Source organism: Oncorhynchus mykiss, chromosome 11, assembly GCF_057628025.1.
Source record: "Oncorhynchus mykiss isolate SJ-2025 chromosome 11, ASM5762802v1, whole genome shotgun sequence".
Taxonomy (NCBI): domain Eukaryota; kingdom Metazoa; phylum Chordata; class Actinopteri; order Salmoniformes; family Salmonidae; genus Oncorhynchus; species Oncorhynchus mykiss.
Genome location: NC_143032.1, coordinates 47,636,272 through 47,655,943, shown reverse-complemented (window position 1 = coordinate 47,655,943; position 19,672 = coordinate 47,636,272). Strand labels below are relative to the sequence as shown.

The 19,672-nt window shown below is 43.8% G+C and overlaps 1 protein-coding gene across 5 annotated transcripts in view; it reads left to right on the top strand.

Annotated features, from left to right (window-relative positions):
- The window catches only part of LOC110535738 (netrin-G2), a 60,341-nt gene extending 41,122 nt beyond the window's left edge, over nucleotides 1–19,219 (top strand). For 2 of the 5 annotated variants that reach the window (XM_090190223.1, XM_090190222.1), the window contains exons 6-13: nucleotides 6,455–6,541; nucleotides 8,464–8,652; nucleotides 10,644–12,692; nucleotides 13,163–13,252; nucleotides 14,742–14,813; nucleotides 15,923–16,090; nucleotides 17,657–17,791; nucleotides 18,159–19,219. In XM_090190223.1, coding sequence (XP_090046349.1) covers nucleotides 6,455–6,541; nucleotides 8,464–8,652; nucleotides 10,644–12,692; nucleotides 13,163–13,252; nucleotides 14,742–14,813; nucleotides 15,923–16,090; nucleotides 17,657–17,791; nucleotides 18,159–18,382 — 3,014 coding nt within the window. In that variant the 3' untranslated portion in view covers nucleotides 18,383–19,219. The remainder of the gene's footprint in view (nucleotides 1–6,454; nucleotides 6,542–8,463; nucleotides 8,653–10,643; nucleotides 12,693–13,162; nucleotides 13,253–14,741; nucleotides 14,814–15,922; nucleotides 16,091–17,656; nucleotides 17,792–18,158) is intronic. The other 3 variants (XM_090190224.1, XM_021620955.3, XM_090190225.1) reach the window with 2 other exon arrangements.
- The last annotated feature ends 453 nt before the right edge of the window (nucleotides 19,220–19,672 follow it).

Genomic DNA, 19,672 nt, shown 5'->3' with positions numbered 1-19,672 from the left:
CCAGCTGTCAGAGCAGCTCACATATCACTGCACCTGTGCATAGCCCATCTGTACACAGCACATCTATCTACCTACCCATCCCCATACTGTATTTATTTATTTCTTGCTCCTTTGCACCTGTAACGACCGTTGGTGGAAGAAGGTGAGGACCAAAGTGCAGCGTGGTAGGTATCCATAATACTTTTAATCCAGAATGAATACACAAACAAAAACAACAAAACGATAACTGAACAGTTCTGACAGGTGCAACAAACACTAACCAGAAAATAACTACCTACACCCATAGTGGGAAAACAGGCTGCCTAAGTATGGTTCGGATTGCCAGCTGCCTCTGATTGGGAACCATACCAGGCCAAACACATAGAAATAGAAAACATAGAATGCCCACCCTAACTCACACCCCGACCAAACTAAAACAAATAGATAAAAAAGGAACTAAGGTCAGGATGAGATAGTACCCCCCCCAAAGGTGCGGACTCCGGACGCAAAACCTAAATCCATAGGGGAGGGTCTGGGTGGGCATCTGTCCGCGGTGGCGACTCTGGCGCGGGACGTGGACCCCACTCCACCATAGTCTTGGCCCACTTAAGTGGCGCCTTTGGAGCGGCGACACTCGCCGCCGACCTCGGACTAGGGGCCCTTGCAGAGGGACAGGAGGGAAACTGGCAGCTCCGGACAGGAGGGAGAATGGCAGCTCCGGACAGGAGGGAGACTCTGGCAGCTCCGGACAGGAGGGAGATTGGCAGCTCCGGACAGGGGGGAGACTCTGGCAGCTCAGGGCAGGAACGAGACTCTGGAAGCGCCGGACAGGCGGGAGAACCTGGAGGGAGGAGGTGGAGAGACATCCTGGTGCGTGGGGCTGCCACAGGAGGCATGGTGCGTGGAGGAGGCACCGGATGGACCGGACCGTGGAGGCGCACTGGAGGTCTCGAGCACCGAGCCTGCACAACCTGTCATGGCTGGATACTCCCTGTAGCCTGGCAAGTGCGGCGGGGTGGAACAGACCGCACTGGGCTGTGCTGGCGAACCGGGGACACCGTGCGTAGGGCTAGTGCCATATAACCCAGGCAGAGGAGACCCACTGGAGACCAGATGCGCTGAGCCGGCTTCATTACTCCTGACTCGATGCCCACTCTAGCCCGGCCGATACGAGGAGCACCAGGCTACACGTGCGCACTGGGGACACCGTGTGCCTCACGGCATAACACAGTGCCTTCCTCTCGCCACGGTAAGCACAGGGAGTTGGCTCAGGTCTCCTACCTGACTTAGCCACACTCCCCGTGTGCCCCCGTGTAACACAGTGCCTTCCTCTCGCCACGGTAAGCACAGGGAGTTGGCTCAGGTCTCCTACCTGACTTAGCCACACTCCCCGTGTGCCCCCCCCCCCCCCCCCCCCCCCAAGAAATGTTTGGGGCTGCCTCTCGTCCCTGTTGCGCTGCTGTGCTAACTCCTCATATCGCCGCCGCTCGGCTTTAGCTGCCTCCAGCTCTTCCCTGGGGCGGAGATATTCCCCAGCCGGTGCCCAGGGTCCCTTACCGTCCAAAATCTCCTCCCATGTCCATGAGTCCATTCCACGCTGCTCCTGGTTACCACGCTGCTTGGTCCTTTTTTAGTGGGTAGATCTGTAATGATTCTCCTCTTCGTCTGAGGAAGAGTAGTCAAGATCGGACCAAAATGCAGCGTGTTACGTGACCATGTTACATTTATTACAACTGAACACAAAATAACAAACGTGAAACACTGAAAATATAAGCAGTTCTGTATGGTGAAAACACAGACACAGAAAGCAACTACCCACACCCATAGTGGGAAAACAGGCTGCCTAAGTATGGTTCTCATTCAGAGACAACGATTGCCAGCTGCCTCTGATTGGGAACCATACCAGGCCAAACACATAGAAATAGAAAACAGAACAAAAAACAGAATGCCCACCCCAACTCACGCCCTGACCAAACTAAAACAGAGACATAAAAAAGGAACTAAGGTCAGGACGTGACAGCACCCCAGTATCTCTACTTGCACATTAATCTTCTGCACATCTACCATTCCAGTGTTAAATTGCTATGTTGTAATTACTTCGCCACCATGGCCTATTTATTGCCTTAACTCCATTATCTTACCTCATTTGCACTCACTGTATATATATACTTTGTGTTTTCTTTTGTTCTACAGTATTATTGACTGTATGTTTTGTTTATTCCATGTGTATCTCTGTGTTGTATGTGTCGAATTGCTATGCTTTATCTTGGCCAGGTCGCAGTTGCAAATGAGAACTTGTTCTCAACTAGCCTACCTGGTTAAATAAAGGTGAAATATATAACAAAAAATAAAAAAGGTCAGATTTACAAAACATTGCACTGCATAAAACGTGCATTTTTGTCAAATGTAATTTTGTTAGTTATGTTTCAACCCTCCATCTTGTGCCAATATCAGTTCTCTTTAAGTATTTGTTCCAGTGGTTTATACACTGCTCCAAAACATAAAGGGAACACTAAAATAACACATCCTAGAAATGAATGAATTAAATATTCTTATTAAATACTTTTTTCTTTCCATAGTTGAATGTGCTGACAACAAAATCACACAAAAATTATCAATGGAAATCAAATTGATCAACCCATGGAGGTCTGGATTTGGAGTCACACTCAAAATTAAAGTGGAAAACCACACTACAGGCTGATTCAACTTTGATGTAATGTCCTTAAAACAAGTAAAAATGAGGCTCAGTAGTGTGTGGCCTCCACGTGCCTGTATGACCTCCCTACAACGCCTGGGCATGCTCCTGATGAGGTGGCGGATGGTCTCCTGAGGGATCTCCTCCCAGACCTGGACTAAAGCATCCGCCAACTCCTGGACAGTCTGTGGTGCAACGTGGCGTTGGTGGATGGAGCGAGACATGATGTCCCAGATGTGCTCAATTGGATTCAGGTCTGGGGAACGGGCGGGCCAGTCCATAGCATCAATGCCTTCCTCTTGCAGGAACTGCTGACACACTACAGCCACATATGAGGTCTAGCATTGTCTTGCATTAGGAGGAACCCAGGGTCAACCGCACCAGCATATGGTCTCACAAGGGGTCTGAGGATCTCATCTCGGTACCTAATGGCAGTCAGGCTACCTCTGGCGAGCACATGGATTGCTGTGCGGCCCCCCAAAGAAATGCCACCCCAGACCATGACTGAACCACCGCCAAACCGGTCATGCTGGAGGATGTTGCAGGCAGCAGAACGTTCTCCACGGTGTCTCCAGACTGTCATGTCTGTCACATGTGCTCAGTGTGAACCTGCTTTCATCTGTGAAGAGCACAGGGCGCCAGTGGCGAATTTGCCGATCTTGGTGTTCTCTGGCAAATGCCAAACGTCCTGCACGGTGTTGGGCTGTAAGCACAACCCCCTCCTGTGGACGTCGGGCCCTCATACCACCCTCATGGAGTCTGTTTCTGACCGTTTGAGCAGACACATGCACATTTGTGGCCTGCTGGAGGTCATTTTGCAGGGCTCTGGCAGTGCTCCTCCTGCCCCTCCTTGCACAAAGGCGGAGGTAGCGGTCCTGTTGCTGGGTTGTTGCCCTCCTACGGCCTCCTCCACGTCTCCTGATGTACTGGCCTGTCTCCTGGTAGTGCCTCCATGCTCTGGACACTACGCTGACAGACACATCAAGCCTTCTTGCCACAGCTCACATTGATATGTCATCCTGGATGAGCTGCACTACCTGAGCCACTTGTGTGGGTTGTAGACTCCGTCTCCTGCTACCACTAGATTATAAGCACCACCAGCATTCAAAAGTGACCAAAACATCAGCCAGGAAGCATAGGAACTGACAAGTGGTCTGTGGTTATCACCTGCAGAACCACTCCTTTATTGGGGGTGTCTTGCTAATTGCCTATAATTTCCACCTGTAGTCTATTCCATTTGCACAACAGCATGTGAAATTTATTGTCAATCAGTGTTGCTTCCTAAGTGGACAGTTTGATTTCACAGAAGTGTGATTGACTTGGAGTTACATTGTGTTGTTTAAGTTTTCCATTTATTTTTTTGAGCAGTGTATTTTTTTCTAAGAGGTTGTCAGTTGGATAGGCTCTCTGCAATGTTTTGTACATCTTACCTATCATATGAATAAAAACATGTTTTCCCTTTGTAATTATAGGGTATTGTGTGTAGATGGGTGAGAATATATATATATTTTTTAATCCATTTTGAATTCTGGTTGTAACACAACAAAATGTGGAGTAAGTCGAGGGGTATGAATACTTTCTGAAGGTATTTAAAATTCCAAATTTGTTTTGTTTAGGTCTCTGACAAAGAGAGAAATTCTTTGCATCTCATATCCACCAAATGCGTCAAGCAAGCTGTGTTTGTGCTCAGTTTTAGTATGGAAGAGGGGCTGGATTCAATCCGTATTCCCAAAATATCGCGGAAGGTCTGCTTTTAGCTGGATTGAAATTCAAAGGCAATGTTTCCGCGTTCGAGGACACTGCATTCATGGTGTGTCTGCTCAATCAGAAATGACCATTACATTTTAATGCGGATCTTCCTTGATACTTCCACGTTATGGATTGAATCGAGCCCTTAGTTTGTAAAGTGCACTTAAATCTAAGGACCATCCCCACAGAAACAGCTTAGGACAGGGTACTGTGAAGTCAGCTACTCTACATAGCGAAAGTGATACACTTGTCCACAGTGGAGCACTACAGGGTCGGTTGTCCATTTCGCTGAGATGGGTCTTTATAACGCCAAGGGCTCAGTTACCGTTTTAGTCGGAGATTGCCTGGCCTATGCTTAAAACGTTCATGATAGCTTGAACTATTCTATGGGATGAAATTTGTAATTTTTTTATTTCATCATTGGAAGCCTATAGATGTGTCACTAGCCATTTGTCCTGATGAATTCTGGAATATTCTCAATATTACTATGTAAGAGGAAAGGTCATGGTTCTTTATGAGCGCCTTCTTCTGATACCTTTCTCTGCGGTGTCACAAGTATCAGAGGGAGATTTGAAAACAGTCATCTACTGAGTACAGAGTTATGAATGTGCTCAACATTGATGATAGCGGCTTCTAGGCAGCATCCACTTAAGGTGCTTTTCAGTAAAATAAATAAAAGGTTCCATATTTATTCAGCATGCTTGTTCTTTAAACAATTCTCACTCATTCTCACCTGCTTGTTTGTCAAAATGGCTGCCCCAAGTACCAAGGCAGCCTTTTCTCGACCTGGAGGGCTGATCTTTTTTAAATTTCTTTTTCTTTTTCTTTTACCAGGCAGGTCAATTTACAACAAATTCAGGAAAAGTTCAGACTTAGATTATAATGAATATGATTATGAACAGTGATTATTACCTGCCAATGTCCACCCCAATGCTTCTCTTGGGTTGCATTCACACGTACACACAATAGTGTAACTCCACCATCGAGAGGCTGAGAGTGCTCTCTGATCTAGATGAACAAGCTGTCTCATCAGGGAGCAGATCTTCTCTGGGAAACCTTCTCTAAATTGGTTGGCCATTGTGGCAGATGGTAGGGGGGGAGCTGTACATGTCCCAACCTCTGTAACTTTGTGTTACCCCACAGCTGCAGTACATTGTGACTTGCCTCAGTGCCCACCTCTGCTCCACATATGTACACGTGGGTCCAATGTAGCCCAGATAGTTTACCCGAAGGTAAATCCACCTCCAGCACTCATAAGGTTTCAACATGGCTACTACCGCACCCGAACAAAGCCATGGTGTTCAGACATGTAAATACAGCTCATAAGAAAGCGGAACATGACCGACTTGAATTCCCCACATTGATGCCACAAAGATATGCCTCAGCAAGTGTCCCAAAGTACATGCATAAGCATTTCCTCAATGATATGAGGTTGTGTGTGTGTGTGGTACCCAGCGTGTAAAAACCTGTCCCGGCCGATAATTGGGTTTCTTTTTATGTAAAGATTGATTTGGGAGTTTGTCCCTTTGGCCATGCGCTAATGATCAACCACTGGGGAGGGATACAGCCTTAATAAAACATCAGCATGCCAGACAGCAGGAAAGCTCCCACTGTTCCAAGTGCGCCCCGCTGAATCCCAATGCGCCCATCTGCAGGAGGAGGTCGAGTCGCTCACTACAGGGAGACTCTACACTTTACGCTACACCTGAAGCACGTTGCCGCATAATATTAGTGTGATTTAAATATTGGGCATACGGGAGAATGAAAACATGATTTGGTTATTTCGCAAGGGCAAAGATTTGTGTGTGTGTGTTTGTGTGTGAGAGCGGTGTGTGTGTCGGCGTGTTTACTAGAGTACTTGCTCGTGTGTTTATTAGTGCGTGCATGCTTTTCTGTGTGCCTGTATTTCTGTCTCTCAGCCAATGTACCTTTGTTTTTGTTAGAAGCTTACCATTCATTGTTAGAATACTTCAAAACGTCAGACCCTAACGAGATACTGTATGACCCCGATTTGTCTTCTGTGCCAAACAGACATCACCACCTTCACTGACATAGTGACAGCTGTGGTGGGTCCCACATCCAGCACAAAGCTCAGTGACTCCCTAACTGACACACCAGGTTGGAAACTAGTGAGATGAACATTAGGCATTAGGCATTTGATAGTAGGTAACGTAGTAGTAGTAGCTAGTGGTACAGTGCGGAGAACAAGTATTTGATACACTGCCGATTTTGCAGGTTTTCTTTCTTACAAAGCATGTAGAGGTCTGTAATTTTTATCATAGGTACACTTCAACTGTGAGAGACGGAATCTAAAACAAAAATCCAGAAAATCACATTGTATGATTTTTAAGTAAATAATTAGCATTTTATTGCATGACATAAGTATTTGATACATCAGAAAAGCAGAACTTAATAGTTGGTACAAAAACCTTTGTTTGCAATTACAGAGATCATACATTTCCTGTAGTTCTTGACCAGGTTTTCACACACTGCACCAGGGATTTTGGCCCACTCCTCCATACAGACCTTCTCCAGATCCTTCAGGGTTTGGGGCTGTCGCTGGGCAATACGGACTTTCAGCTCCCCCCAAAGATTTTCTATTGGGTTCAGGTCTGGAGACTGGCTAGGCCACTCCAGGACCTTGAGATGCTTCTTACGGAGCCACTCCTTAGTTGCCCTGGCTGTGTGTTTTGGGTCGTTGTCATGCTGGAAGACCCAGCCACGCCCCATCTTCAATGCTCTTACTGAGGGAAGGAGGTTGTTGGCCAAGATCTTGTGATACATGGCCCCATCCATCCTCCCCTCAATACGGTGCAGTCGTCCAGTCCCCTTTGCAGAAAAGCATCCCCAAAGAATGATGTTTCCACCTCCATGCTTCACGGTTGGGATGGTGTTCTTGGGGGTGCACTCATCCCTCTTCTTCCTCCAAACACGGCGAATGGAGTTTAGACTAAAAAGCTCTATTTTTGTCTCATCAGACCACATGACCTTCTCCCATTCCTCCTCTGGATCATCCAGATGGTCATTGGCAAACTTCAGATGGGCCTGGACATGCGCTGGCTTGAGCAGCGGGACCTTGCGTGCACTGCAGGATTTTAATCCATGATGGTGTATTGTGTTACTAATGGTTTTCTTTGAGACTGTGGTCCCAGCTCTCGTTAGGTCATTGACCAGGTCCTGCCGTGTAGTTCTGGGCTGATCCCTCACCTTCCTCATGATCATTGATGCCCTACGAGGTGAGATCTTGCATGGAGCCCCAGACCGAGGTCGATTGACCATCATCTTGAACTTCTTCCATTTTCGAATAATTGCGCCAACAGTTGTTGCCTTCTCACCAAGCTGCTTGCCTATTGTCCTGTAGCCCATCCCAGCCTTGTGCAGGTCTACAATTTAACCCTGATGTCCTTAAACAGCTCTTTGGTCTTGGCCATTGTGGAGAGGTTGTAGTCTGTTTGATCGAGTGTGTGTGTGATCGAGTTCAAACAGGTGCAGTTAATACAGGTAATGAGTGGAGAACAGGAGGCTTCTTAAAGAAAAACTAACAGGTCTGTGAGAGCCGGAATTATTACTGGTTGGTAGGTGATAAAATACTTATGTCATGCAATAAAATGCAAATTAATTACTTAAAAATCATACAATGTGATTTTCTGCATTTTTTTAGATTCAGTCTCTCACAGTTGAAGTGTACCTATGATACAAATTACAGACCTCTACATGCTTTGTAAGTAGGAAAACCTGCAAAATCGGCAGTGTTTCAAATACTTGTCCTCCCCACTGTATGTGTAAAGTCTGATCACCTCAAACTGTATATCAATGCAAACTCCTTTTATTAGTCTAGGCACTTTTAGTACCCACACTTAGATTAGTCTCAATGGTTTTGTAGAATATATTTTTTGTAGAAAAGACTATATATACAGCATGTTTGTCTATGATGCTAGACAACATCTGGAGAGCATTGGTGTGTAAATGCAATAAACCTCTCAATTACCTAAATTACCTCATTGCTGGCTCAGTAAATGCTTTCCAATTGCTCCCTCAAGTGCTGCTTCTGGCAACAGATCAAACGTCTGTGCCAGCCACGATACCAGCCACTCTTCCAGCCAGTATGTCAGACACTGTGCCAGTCTCTGCCAGTCCCGACCAGACAGACAGTCCATCCTTAACCACAGTGAACTTTCCCCCAATGGAGGTAAATCCCCCCACAACCACAGTGAGAGCGCAGCCGAAAGGTAAGTACCCTGAAACACCAGAAGAATCACTGACCTCTCACCCTTACACTACATGAGCTTTAACACCTCAAATAATACTTTTTTCTCCAAATGTCTTTTGATATTGTTCAGGGATCTAAATGTATGAATATTGGTTAGACTATTCTTGAAACACATCCACTTTGGACATATCGATGGTCACATGGATTTTCTGTGACTTAATCATTTAGTACATTTTACAAAAGTTTGGGACTATAAGAATAGCAAAGCAAACCTGGGTTATGATACCATAAAACATCATAACTGACTAGCAATTTTACATTGATGTAATAATAGAAATGTTGATTGTTGTGCTTCATCCGTGTTAACTAATGAGAGCAATACAAGACGGGACACAAATGATGAACTGAGCACAGTGGCGTAGTAGTGTTTGTGATCTTACTCCTACTAAAACACTTTGTCCGTCTCACAATCTGTGTCTCGTAAACCATCTGTTTTAAACCGTCTTGCCTGTAAGCAAAACTGAGACCAGGGGTTAACAGCAGATTAAACTGTGGTTTAATGGGAACAGTCAAGTGACTCACTGGGTCCTTGAAACAGACACGTAAGAGAGACCGGCAGGAGAAACAAAACGTCTTCAATTGTTTGGCAGAGGAAACCCCAAGAAGCCTGTAGACTGTCATATTTACCCCTATTAACCTCTCCCAGTGTGAATCAGGTCTGCCAGAGAACATAGGGTGCCTTATTCTCCCCAGAGGTTGCACTGGGGTAAAGAGATTAAACATGATTACTGGGCTAAAGTAGTCCTGAAGGCAAGGTATGGTATAAGGGCCATGATACGGACCTCTTAACATCTCCATGTGCTAGGCTACTTACACTTTAGGATTCCCTGTCTGGTGCCAGCTACTAGCTTAGTAGTGTCCCTCAGTGCCAGGTTGGAGTATTAGAACAGAGCTTTGCTGTTGTATTCACTGTACAAATGCTACATTAAAGATACAGTGAATGTGGGAGTGAATTGGGGTGTTTGGAGAGTATGGAATGCATACTTTGAGAGGACCAATGATAAAAAAAAGTTTAAGTCATGATATCATTCCGTGCTGTGTTTTGGTCTATTGACAGAGACGTTTTGGGTAAAAAAAAAAATACAGAAGGTGAGAAGTTGGCCAAGTGTTTTCTACTCTCTTGTTTGGAAGATAGAATACCCAGCAGGCTCACTATCCCTCAGGCTCTGGCAGCATGTTGAGTTCATCCCAGGGCTTTCCAGAACACAGATTAAACTGCCTACTTTGATTCCCTCGGGAATGTTTGATAGGAAAAGGAATGCAACAGAACATTTCACACCACCTGCGATAGAATGGCACCCAAGTGGTTTGTGGCGCTGGACTTTTGAATCAAATGGTCATTCTGTTTGTTGCTCTCTTACCGCCTTCCTCCTGCCGAGCAAGGGTCTGATGATATCCACTGTTCCCAAGGAAAGTGCTGCCACTGGACACAATCAGCAGCCAGGAGCGATAAATCATAAAAAAAAACGCTATCATTGTGTAGCATCATCTTTTTCTGGAGCACAGCATCAAGCCAGCAATACTGGTGCTGGGGGCCAAAGCTCAAGCCTTTTCTGATCTATTTCTGAATACCAATTGAATGAACAGCTGCTAAATATTTCACAAGCCGGGAGAAGACAGGTCGTGGTAAGGGAGAGCAAACCAGGCAAGTTACGGAGCCTGTGGAGATAGATACAGTAGATAGATACATGAAACCATAACAGGATGGAGGCACGGAGCCGTGTCCTTGAGGAGTAGCCACAGGGCAGATGCAGGGGAAGTGATGATATCTGGGCATGGGGTATCCCATTTCTACTGATACTGACAGAAATAGGGAAAAGTTGAATGCTGTAGATATCACAAGACGATGCCAGCGAGCCAACATCAAAATATTATAAATATAGCGGTGCAGTGGTTAGTATGCCATCTTAACAACTGATTGGTGTGATTTTTTTCTGTACACAATTGCAGTTACTGAATCATCTGATGCAGCTGATGCCACATCTGACTCAGTCACACCATCATCTGATGCAACCACTCCAACATCAGTTGGATTTACTCTCACACCTGACAGCACAACGACAACTTCTTACACAGTGACTTCTGACACCAGTACCACAGCATCTGACACAAGTACTACTACATCTGACACAAGTACGACTACATCTGAAACAAGTACTACAACATCTGAAACAAGTACTACAACATCTGAAACAAGTACTACTACATCTGACACAAGTACCACAGCATCTGACACAAGTACCACAGCATCTGACACAAGTACCACAGCATCTGACACAAGTACGGCTACATCTGAAACAAGTACTACAACATCTGACACAAGTACCACAACATCTGACACAAGTACCACAGCATCTGACACAAGTACGGCTACATCTGAAACAAGTACTACAACATCTGACACAAGTACCACAGCATCTGACACAAGTACCACAGCATCTGACACAAGTACCACAGCATCTGACACAAGTACCACAGCATCTGAAACAAGTACTACAACATCTGACACAAGTACCACAGCATCTGACACAAGTACCACAGCATCTGACACAAGTACCACAGCATCTGACACAAGTACCACAGCATCTGAAACAAGTACTACAACATCTGACACAAGTACCACAGCATCTGACACAAGTACCACAGCATCCGACACAAGTACCACAGCATCTGACACAAGTACCACAGCATCTGACACAAGTACCACAGCATCTGACACAAGTACTACATCATCTGACACAAGTACTACATTTGACACAAGTTCAACAACAACTGAGAGAAGTACTACAATATTTGACACAATTGCAACACTATTTGACATTAGTATTACACCTTCGGTGACTACTACTAACACAGTTGACACAAGTACCACAACATTTGACACAAGTACCACAACATTTGACACAACCACCACAGTATCAGACACAAGTATCACAACATTTTACACAAGTACTACATTTCTAATAAGTACTAAAACATCTTACACAAATATTTATTTTGACACAAGTTCTACAACAACTGACACAAGTACTGTATCTGACTCAAGTACTACAATATTTGACACAATGACTTCAACATCTGATATATTTACCACAACTTATGGCACTATTACTTCAGCATCTGATGTATTCACTTCAACATCTGGTGTGCCCTTTCTGGCATCGGACACAGTTACTCCAGCATCTGATGTAGTAACACCACCAACAGATGGATTTACCTCAACCCCTGATGATACATTTATTCCAGCATCTGAGGGAGATACACCCGCCTCCGACGTGGCTACTTCAGTATCTGATGGACTAACCTCACAACCTGATGAAGCTCCTTCAACACCTCAAGCAGTTCCTCCAACTCCCGACACGGTTTTCTCAGCACCTGATCCTCTATCCCGTACACCAGGCAGAGACACCACCCAAGCTCCAGACAAATCTACTCCAGCACCTGACACAGATACCTCAACATCTGATGCTGCTACCCTGGCACCTGTTGTAGCTACTACAGCTGCAGACTCATCTCCAGCAGCTCCTGATCCTGCTACCCCATCTCCTGATGTAGGACCAGTTCCTGATTCAGTTGATCCAGCTCCTGATTCAGTTGATCCAGCTCCTGATGTAGGACCAGCTCTTGATTCAGTTGATTCATTTCCTGATTCAGTTGATCCAGCTCCTGATACAGGACCATCTCCTGATGCTGTTGATCCAGCTCCTGGTGTTGGACCAGTTCCTGATTCAGTTTATCCAGCTCCTGATGTAGGACCAGCGCTTGATTCAGTTGATTCATTTCCTGATTCAGTTGATCCAGCTCCTGATACAGTTGATCCAGCTCCTGATGATGCTGTTGATCCAGCCCCTGATGCAGGACCAGCTCCTGATTCAATTTATCCAGCTCTTGATTCAGCTCCTGATTCAGGACCAGCTCCTGATGCTGCCGCTCCAATGCCTGATGCTGGGGTCGGTGAGAAAGTGGAAAATAAAGAAGAAAATGTTAAAGAGGAAAAAGGTACACCGTGATATAGCAACAATACCCTCTTATTTTTTCATTTACAAGTGTATGAATATTTCATCAGTAAACTATGGTAAAACTGCAAATGTTGAAGGAACTATCCCACTGGGCACAGAAGTAATTTCAACGTCTAGTTTTGATTTTATATTTGGTTGACCAATCAGTTTTCTATATTGATTCAACAACAACATTATGTGGAGCCAACGTTGAATTAACCAATATTTGCCCAGTGGTATATTTAGAATGTACAATGTTATCCTCTAATGTACAGTTGTGTATGCAGTCTATATGCTGCTAATAGGCAGTTGTGTCAGTAAGGTTTTATGACCTTTACACGAGCTGTTGCCTTATTGTCTCAACCATTTGACAAAGCCATTATCTAAAGGGTCATTCAGCATGAATAAAAAATGAGTAAAAAGTTTGAAGTTGCTTTTTTTCTGATCTCTCAATCTCTCCGATGTACACAGTTACCCCCATAACTGAAGCCAAAGGGGAAAGCAAAGAGGAAGAGAAAGAGAAAAAAAAATATTTTCAAACGAAAGACAATGAGAAAAAAGGTATATTGATTAACAGTAGTCTAGTAGTATTTGTACTGTATGTTGTGTGTGTTACAAAATATAGTTGTGTCAGATTTAAAAATAGTTTAGTATGATCCAACAACTCCTCTGTTATGGAAGCAGATGGGGATCTGTGAAACTCACTCCTCAGCCTGAAGTGAATCCACTTGAGCTGCTGAACAGTTAGCTTTTTGGTGGAGCAACTGGGTAGACACTTCAGAAGGGGGGTCATGTGTGTTTGCGAGGCAGAGGTCCTGGGTTCAAGCCTTGATATGAGCTGAATCAGGAGGAAGCGGTACTCGTTAAGCAAGCAGCTTGACATCCTTTACAATGGTGCCAATTGACTCAGATCTGCAGTTGCGCTCAGCTCAATGCTGGGTTCCCCGTGGAGGGAATTTGGGGGGGGGTGAAGGTAGCAGATGGGGATCTATGAAACTCCACTCGTGCTGCCGAACAGCTAGCTGGGTAAGACGCTTCAGGAGGGCGGCCATGTTTGTTTGCGAGGCAGAGGTCCCGGGTTCAAGCCTGAATCAGGAGGGAGCGGTACTCGCTAAGCAAGCAGTGTGACGTCCTTTACATTAGCGTTAGCATGTCAATTTGTAGTGGTGTCAGTAACCATTCATGTTGAATTCCCTGAACCAACTCAATGGGGTTGAAGTTGGAGTGTTAGTCACCTGGTTGCTATAGGAAAACATCCCCACTGGGTGTCAGAGCGCAAACAGATAATTGATGGACAAAATAGGTTGCGGAAAAGCCATTTTTGGATGAGCCCATGTCCCAGTAGGATACCTGATCCATGGTTTCAGGAGGCTATTGACTCAAAGCACCAGGCTGCTGACAAGCATTAGAAGTCGTCTGTGTGTTTGTCAAACCTAGAGCAGCTAATGTATTTTTGTTGTTGACAAGGATCATGTGGTACAGAATATGCCACATAGTATTGTGTGGGTGATTCTGTCACCACTCAGACTCCACTCATCAGCTGTAGCTGAACCAGTATTGCAAACTAAACATCTTTGCTATGGACTATGATTCCAATCACTTGATTTGGCACTAAACGGGAGAAACGGACTGAAGCTCATTTCGTGTTATGTTTAAATGTTAAAATAAAATAATTGTTACGTTTCCCTAATAAACACAACCCAGGTAGGCATTTTATTGCTGGTGAGATGGATTGTCTGAATGGGACTGAGATGTTGTTCTTGTAGGAATGAATATCTACACTTTGTGAATGACTAAACGTTGTGGTAATATACAATACTGTGTGTTAATGTGTAGATTTCAATGGTTTATGGAATGTATGAGGTCTTTCTCTGTGAATCATGCAAGATGTCTGAGCAGTTGGCACCCTATTTGTGTTTCAGGATTCCTTTGGCATCAATTGTATATTTTAGTAGCCATGATATTTCAGACACTGTGTAGTAGAGGCTTGTACACATTGGCATGTTAGTATTATCTATAACACAGTTAAATAGATGCTTTATTTCCCAAGCGGTTGTAAAACTGCTGATTCCTGGTGGGTCCAAATACAGCGAGTCTAAGGTTGCATACGTCCAGTTTCAAGGTAAGACATGATTGACCACACTGAAGCTTTGAATCTGTTTGGACTAGAGAACTGTGGAAAAATGACCAACGTTTGTCTAGTCTTTTTCCTTCATTCATTTGTCTTTTTGTTTTTTTCCCCCCATGCGTTTTTATGTTGCACGTTTGGGTTTTGTTTGCTTCGTAAGGTAAGCAACTTATTTCCCCTCCATTTATAGTATTACTGTCGTTACCTTTTTATTGTGAACTTGTAATGAAATCTCAGAACCTATAGGTTCTGTGTCGCAACGGATTGTATAGTGTCATTTGTGTGGATGACTGTGGATTCCTTTGTGAGACAGTGACCATTCTTTCAACAATCTGTAGGGTAATAGGCCCATTCATTTGTGATAAGCTGTTTTTGCCCCCCCGTCCCACTGCTCTACTCTGTGGTACAGCAGGTCTTCATATTACACCAGCAGCATCTTTTTTAAATAGCGTGTCAATACTGAATCCCCTCTAAGCAAAGAGAAGTAACATGATGCCTGATTAAATAACTAAACTGTCAGCTAAATCGTCTTGTACATTAGCATTAAAAACAATTTTATTCAGATTCTTGTAGTATGATGGAACAAACTCCCTAAAGCATTATAAGCTTCATTGTGACATCATATATATTGTATATGTATATATTGATTTACACCTAATTAAAATATGATATATATATATATATAATATTTTATTTAGGTGTAAATCAATGAATCAATCGAAAAATATATAATGCAAACTAAATTGACACCTTGGTGTATTTGCTCTACCAATTGTTTTTATCCCTTGGTAAATCAATGTGCAGTATTCAGAGGCCTGATTGTTAGCTGGTTGAATATGGCAGATTTGAGCTTTTTGAGGTCAATTGATTTCCCATGGGGCCACAAAGTCAGGAACTGGTTTCGGAACTCAGCATACTTCAGCTCTATGGAGCTTGCTATGTCTTGCCTATTTGGCTTTTGTATGATGAGTGAAACAGTTTTGGGGTATACCTAAATCTCTGAGTGCTACCTCTGCATTTGAATAGGACTCCATTCCTCCTCTTCCTCTTCCTCATCCTCCAGCACCTTGTACTAACCCTACTCTGCTCTTCCCCCCTGTCAGACTGCGAGTGCTATGGCCACTCGAACCGCTGCAGTTATATTGACTTTATCAACATCGTGACTTGCGTCAGCTGTAAACACAACACTAGGGGGCAGAACTGTCAGCACTGCCGACTGGGATTCTTCCGGAATGTCTCTGCCGAGCTGGACGATGAGAACGTTTGTATAGGTCAGTTAGGATCTCTCCTCACTCTCTCACCACGCAAACTCCACCCTAAACGCACTCACTATAAACAGCTATGAAGAGTTTGACCCGTTTGCCCATCACTGACATGTCCACACATACAGCATTTTACCACTGACTTTCTTCATAAACATTTACACATGGATATGCACGGTGGAAAAGGTTGATGAAAACGTTGATAAAGGCATAACAAGACAGCTTATCATTTTTGCATTGCCTTCAACCCCTACTAATTACCTGCAAACCTCTGTGACGTGTCTCCTGTATGACCCCGTTGTAGCTCAACAGGATTAAAAGCACGATCCTTCGACCATGCTAACGGCTAAAGAGAATCATAGAAGCTTAGCTGATCATTTATTTAGAAATGCTTTGAAAACATAAAAAATCATACCATAGCAGCCTTTGTAAAAATGCTAAGGAATTACAATTACACATGCAAGATATAAAGAGGTCAAGTGTAAGTGTACTTTCACATATCTTCTGCCATACGTATTAGAATTGTGTTTGGTGGTGCCCATGCATCCTATTACACTCCCCACTTATCATTGGGTAAGGTGAAAGTAACTGTACACCTAAAGAATACAGCCAGTGCCAAAATTGCATTTAACAATCAACAATTTTAAACAACATGTAACATTCGGGTGCATTTATAAACTATTTATTTGGACAGCAAGAAAATGACAATTTCAACCAATGAGTTTTAATGGTTTAATTACTGATTTTTATACACATTTATAATAAATAGTCTTACCTTTTTTAAACCCATTATTATGTTTACCTTAAAGTAATATCAGAGCCATTCATCAGTGTAGTAACATTTTACTACACAAATACCACTACACATACCATTGCACTACCACAGCACAGTACCGAGCAGGAATGACACAATGGCATACTGACACCTACTGGAGGCTCACTCAAACACAACTGGGTCGTGTTCATTTAGACATGCAACAGACAATGTTTTGCAGCAGAAACAAAAATCGACATTTCTTACTTAGAAAGTTATTCTGTTTGGTGCCAAATGAACACAACCCTGTTTTACCGGTTTCCACTTGGGCAAAGCTGATATTTCTCTCAATGATTAAACAATGACGTCAGCTGAACTCTTAAAACACACATTGTATGACATTTTATCCAAATAGATTTGCCACAGAATTCAGTGCCAGTGTTATAAGACACAGCTGTGAATTGGGCCTGAAGTCTTCAGGCGGAAAACAAGACATACACTAGAGAACATGGCTTGAAGCAGGTATTACAGTGAAATAGTAAAGCAATGCCTCATGCTGTCATAGTTTCCTCAGGGTGAGAGCGACGCCTTAGGGAACAAGTTAAAACCGACAACGCCTTCATTTTCCCTTCGGGTAAAGAGATGAAATGTTCATAGAATCGTCAGTATCAAACGAATAGCCTACCACTGACCTGTTCATCTTTATATGGGCACATGTGACCAGGACTAGTGAAACTGCTGTTTCAGCTAGATTGATGAGTGCTGATCTGTATTTCTACCCTCACTAAAGCAGTAATGTGTTGTTAATCCCTTTTGTGCAGAGTGTAATTGTAATCAGCTGGGATCCTTCCATGCTCGGTGCAACGACACAGGGTTCTGCCAGTGTAGAGATGGCTCCATTGGGCCGAAGTGTGAGGACTGCCTGCCTGGATACAGCTGGAGACAAGGTTGCTCCCGTAAGTCGGGGTGTGCGTGAGTGTGTGAAGTTAAATGAAAGGTAAAGCTAAGACCAGTAGCCTACAGTTGAGCAGTTTGCCAATTGAATGGGAATCAATGAACAGTGAGCTCCATGAGTCCTTTCAAGGTCATGTAACAATCTGGCAAGCTTCACTGTATAATCAGTCCTTCAACAGAAAATGTCAACCGTACAGGTAAGGTCAAAACAGGTGTCTTGTTAATGTATAGTACTCGTTGCCAAAACCAGTGAACGTTTCTCAGGGTGTCCTTCAGCGACTCTAGGCTTGAGTCATTCAGTGTTCACACTGATCCTATTCCCTTTGTTTCCTCCCTCCTTCTCCATCTCCTCCCTGTCTCATCTCGTAGCCAACGTCTGCGATGATGAGTTCCTGCTGTGCCAGAATGGAGGCACCTGCTTCCAGAACCAGAAGTGTCTGTGTCTGCCAGAGTATAAGGGGGTGCTGTGTGAGCAGCTGCTCTGCGAGGGAGAGAGGGGCTGCAGCGGGGCCTCTGCCTCCTACGTCAGCCTGGCCGCCATGCTGAGCTGCCTTCTAGCCAACGCCCTGCTTAGAATAGTCACTGCTTGCTGAGCCACAACCAGGACAGCTGGAGCACACCTGGCTGTAGTATTGGGACCCTCCACCCGCCGCGCTAACCTCAGTCTCACGGTGCCGTTGCATTCTGAAACATTGTTTGCGGGCGCCAAGCCTCTCGTCGCCTCGCCACAATGAAACAAAGAGAGAGTTCCTCTCTGGCTCTCATTCTGAAAGCCAGTGCTGAAAGAATGTATACCAAAAAAAAAAAAAAATCACTATCTAAGAGAAGTTTAAAGAGTGAAGAGTATTCTTTATGAAACAGTTTTTTTTCTTCTTGTCGTACATCTAAGTTTGTTCTCACAGAAATACTGCACTTAGCCAACTTGTTTTCTGAACGGAGATGGTTGTAATCACTGCTGAGGCCTACTAATGCCAAGTTTCTCTTACTCTCAAATTCACGTTTCCTTACTTTGCTGCATAGCCTGTTTGTTTCCTGGCAACCATCATTGAACTGAAAAGAGTGGGGAAATATGAGTAAAACATGTTTTAATCAGAGTTGATGTTTCAGTGGCTTGTGGTGGAGAATCAATTGTTGCATGGAAATCATGAAGCAAAGAGAGGGAGTATGACCTATCCAAATGGAACAAATCTATGTATATTTCAAAGGAAATATATGACTATTGTATATTAACATTGTTTGAATATTTTTGGTAGAAATGGTTATTTTTGTTCTAAGTAAACGTTATCATTCTAAAGAAAATGACCCATGATGAGCTTTTTACTACTGTAAACCTTTCTGAGAATGTGACTGTTAGAAGATTAGGATGATGCTCCTGATTCCATTGGATAAAGACAGTTGAAGGAATAAAGCGTGAAGGTTTGAAAGTTCAATCATTTGACTCCAGGGTTTTATCGCAACACACACACTCGCTCTCTCTAACACGTGAATATAATATTTCCCGGAAGAACACATTTCTGTAACATAGTTTTAGGCACTTCTTATTACATTGGATCTTGGGATCACGAACAAGAGCATTATCATTAATCCCTTATCAAATGTCTATAACAACACATGTACAGTTGCAAGAGCTGCATTGATATATTAGTTGATCATTTTAGCTCGCACAACATGAAATTGTGGCGTTGATACTACACTATTATGATTTCATACGTATCCTTATACTGTGCGTCACAAGCCTGCTATGTAAGTGAAATTAGATCTGGATATTCGTCATGAAATTCTGTTTTGAAACTGCATATGGAATGTGAAAGCCCATATCCAAAATGAACGTCTTCCCAGCTCTGGGTTTTAGCAGCCAATGATATTAGAGGACAGAGCTGTGG